Source organism: Sinocyclocheilus grahami, unplaced genomic scaffold, assembly GCF_001515645.1.
Source record: "Sinocyclocheilus grahami isolate Dianchi unplaced genomic scaffold, SAMN03320097.WGS_v1.1 scaffold1082.1, whole genome shotgun sequence".
Lineage (NCBI taxonomy): Eukaryota > Metazoa > Chordata > Actinopteri > Cypriniformes > Cyprinidae > Sinocyclocheilus > Sinocyclocheilus grahami.
The window spans coordinates 282,176-286,095 of record NW_015506261.1 but is presented as its reverse complement, the minus strand read 5'-3'; the positions used below and the strand labels follow the sequence as shown (position 1 = coordinate 286,095).

Genomic DNA, 3,920 nt, shown 5'->3' with positions numbered 1-3,920 from the left:
CATTGATGTATGGTTTGTTAGGATCGGACAATATTTGAAAATCTGGAATCTGAGGGTGCAAAAAAATCTAAATATTGAGAAAATCATCTTTAAAGTTGTTCAAATGAAGTTCTTAGCAATGCATATTACTAATCAAACATTAAGTTCTGATATATTTACGGTAGGACATTTACTAAATATCTTCATGGAACATGATCTTTACTTAATATCCTAATGATTTTTGGCATAAAAGAGAAATGTATAATTGTGACCCATACAATGTATTGTTGGCTATTGCTACAAATATCCCCCAGCGACTCAACACTGCTTTTGTGCTCCAGGGACACATATGAGCATTTTTCTCCGGCTCTCATGTGTAGGTTCAGTAATTTCCCTTTAATGGCAATGAATAGGTTCTTTACTTGCCATTGAAGTGAAATAACTGAACATCAACATAGGAGAATGCTAATTTTAGAAGACAATTTCAGAGGCACTTGAACTCTTGAAGTGATAAACAGCTTTACTTCTGCAAAGAGAGCGTCAGCATCCCAGTCCGCTGATGACCCCGATCCGGTCCACCTTCATCCCGAAGCAGCCACGCGCCACGCCCTTCCTGCTCCGCCCCTGCAGCTTCCTGTGAGGGCCCAGGAGATCCAGGAACACGCGTGACGGGGGCGGGGCCTCGTCTGCTGACCCCTCGCTGACCTCTGGATGAGCCAATAGCAGAGAGCTGATCTTCAGCCCGAACAGATCCTGCAGAACCTGATTGAAACACACACACACATTTACTGAATACAGCATGCAACACTGCTCCTTCATAAGAGATACTGAGAGACCAGGAGTTATTTGCTCTGTATTTAGTCCCTTAAACTGAGAAACCTGTAAGATTTGTGTCCCTGCAGCACAAACGCAGTGTTGAGTCTCTGGGGTATATTTGTAGCAATAGCCAACAATACATTGTATGGGTCACAATTATACATTTCTCTTTTATGCCAAAAATCATTAGGATATTAAGTAAAGATCATGTTCCATGAAGATATTTAGTAAATCTCCTACCGTAAATATATCAAAACTTAATGTTTGATTAGTAATATGCATTGCTAAGAACTTCATTTGGACAACTTTAAAGATGATTTTCTCAATATTTAGATTTTTTTGCACCCTCAGATTCCAGATTTTCAAATATTGTCCGATCCTAACAAACCATACATCAATGGAAACATTACAGTTGTGGTCAAAAGTTTACATCCCCCTTTCAGAATCTGCAAAATGGTCATTATTTTACCAAAATAAGAGGGATCATACAAAATGCATGTTATTGTTTATTTAGTACTGACCTGAATAAGATATTTCACATAAAATATGTTCACATATAGTCCACAAGAGAAAATAATAGTTGAGTTTATAAAAATGACCCCGTTCAAAAGTTTACATCCCCTTGATTCTTAATACCGTGTTGTTATCTGAATGATCCACAGCTGTGTGTTTTTTAGTTTAGTGATAGTTGTCATGAGTCCCTTGTTTGTCCTGAACAGTTAAACTGCTGCTGTTCTTCAGAAAAACCCCTCAGCTCCCACAGATTCTGTGGTTTTCCAGCAGTTTTGTGTATTTGAACCCTTTCCAACAATGACTGTATGATTTAAGATCCATCTTTTCACACTGAGGACGACTGAGGGACTCATACGCAGCTATTACAGAAGCTTCAGATACTCGCTGATGCTCCAGAAGGAAAAACCATGCATTAAGTACTTTTTGAATTTGAAGATCAAGGGTAAATTGAACTTATTTTGTCTTCTGGGAAACATGTAAGTATCTTCTGTAGCTTCTGAAGGGCAGCACTAAATGAAAAAATATGATATTTAGGCAAAATAAGAAAAATGTACACATCTCCTTTCTGTTCAAAAGTTTTCACAGTATTAGGAAATCAAGGGGATGTAAACTTTTGAACGGGGTCATTTTTATAAATTCAACTCATATTTTTATAAATTCAATTATTTTCTCTTGTGGACTATATGATATGTGAAAGTCTTTTATGTGAAATATCTTATTCAGGTCAGTACTAAATAAACAATAACATGCATTTTGTATGATCCCTCTTATTCTGGTAAAATAATTAACATTTTGAACTTTTGACCTCAACTATATCTATTCAGATTTCAGATGATGTATAAATCTCAATTTCGCAAAATTGACCCTTATGACTGGTTTTGTGCTCCAGGGTCACATACATTTATATTCATTTAAAAAGTAGTATGCTTGCATGCAACTCCAAATTTAGGCAGTATCCCACAATGCAATAAAAATAAAAATAATTATTATTTATTTCTGACACCACTCAGTGTCTCACTTTTTCAGCAGCATTGTTTCCATTCATTTCTTCCACTGGGTTTTTTTTAAATGGCCATTAATGCATTATAAGCCATGAAGCAAACCAAGCAGTTTGATTTGAAGCAAAAACGTATTTGACGAAATGAATTGCTGGCTTTAAAGAACTACAATCCCATGATGCAGTGCAATGCTAATTATATAATCAAACAATAGAGAAATCCATTGTTGAGTTAAATATGTTGATTATAGCTGTAGAAACAATATAATTTACATTTATTTTTAAATATGCAATGGCGAAGAGCAAATTCCGTTGATTACCAATCTCAGAGCTCACAAATTTAGGTTCTAAAGTGTTTTGAAAAGTTATTTTAATGTTTCTAAAACGTCCAGCTTTCTTGTCGTGATTATAACATTATTTGAAGGTTACAAAAATGTGTTTTTTTCTTTAATGCTCTATTAATTTTGCTTTCAACTGAACTATGTTATTTGAACGCTTCTTTTTTTATTTCTAAGAACGTTTTCCCTCAACATTTTAAGAATGTTCAATAAGTGTGAATAACATCATAAGGACATTCCAAGAACGTTTTCTCTCAATGTCACGAGAACGTTCATCAGATATTAATAAAACTATAACATAGGCTACCAAAATGTTTCTAAACATTCTGCTAACTTTATTTTTGCCCAAAATGTAACATTACTTGAGAGTTTTTAAAAAATATTCTAATAACTTTTAAACGTCCAGTTTTCTTATCATGATTAGAATGTTATTTAAAGGTTACAAAGACATTCTAGGAACATTTTCTCTCAACATATTGACAAATAATAATGTTATAAGAATGTTCCATAAACATTACTTTGAAAGTGTTTTCTCGCAGCTATTCAGACTAAATCCGCCCATTACTGTGTGATTGGGATAGTCAACACTGAACAAAGACGCTCACCATATATCAGTCTCAGTGGCGTAGATCGTCTCAGGTTACTTATGTAACCATGGTTCCCGCACACTATGATTGGACGGTTGCATTAAGGAGGGTATGATGTCACTGCTGACCTCATCAGCTGGTTGTACTTTGCCAAGCGCTCGGATCGGCAGGGGGCGCCGGTCTTGATCTGATCACATCAGAACTCGGGTTAGTGCGACTTATTCTCATTGAAAGTGCATTCATTCGGAGCACAAATACAGCATGATGGGTACCTGTCCTGTGCAGAGACCGACCACCAGGTCAGCGATGAAGGTGTCCTCCGTCTCACCGGAGCGATGGCTGACCATCACACCCCAGCCGTTAGACTGAGCCAGCTTACAACTACACACACACAGAGAGAGAGAGAGAGAGAGAGAGAGAGAGAGACAATGTTTTAATTTGAAGCACTTTGTTTGCCAAGAATTAAAAATGAATTGTTAAATTTTCCTTTGAGTACATTTTAAATGTATTATGTTTAAAAAAAAAAAAAAAAAAAAAACCCAAACACTTTCTTCATAGTCTCAAAAATATATATATATTTTTTTTTAAATGTAACAAATTAAAGGTTTCTTTATTTCATTCAAATAGACATACTTTGATTAATAAGATGTAATTTAACCATAATAAACAATCCTGAAAAAAAAAAAAAAA

General features: G+C 35.3%; 1 protein-coding gene across 1 annotated transcript in view; it reads right to left on the bottom strand.

Annotated features, from left to right (window-relative positions):
- Positions 1-3,845: 3,845 nt before the first annotated feature.
- LOC107566542 (beta-enolase-like) overlaps positions 3,846-3,920 on the bottom strand; it is a 6,765-nt gene continuing 6,690 nt past the window's right edge. Inside the window, exon 7 of the mRNA XM_016252009.1 lies at positions 3,846-3,902. Coding sequence (XP_016107495.1) covers positions 3,846-3,902 — 57 coding nt within the window. The remainder of the gene's footprint in view (positions 3,903-3,920) is intronic.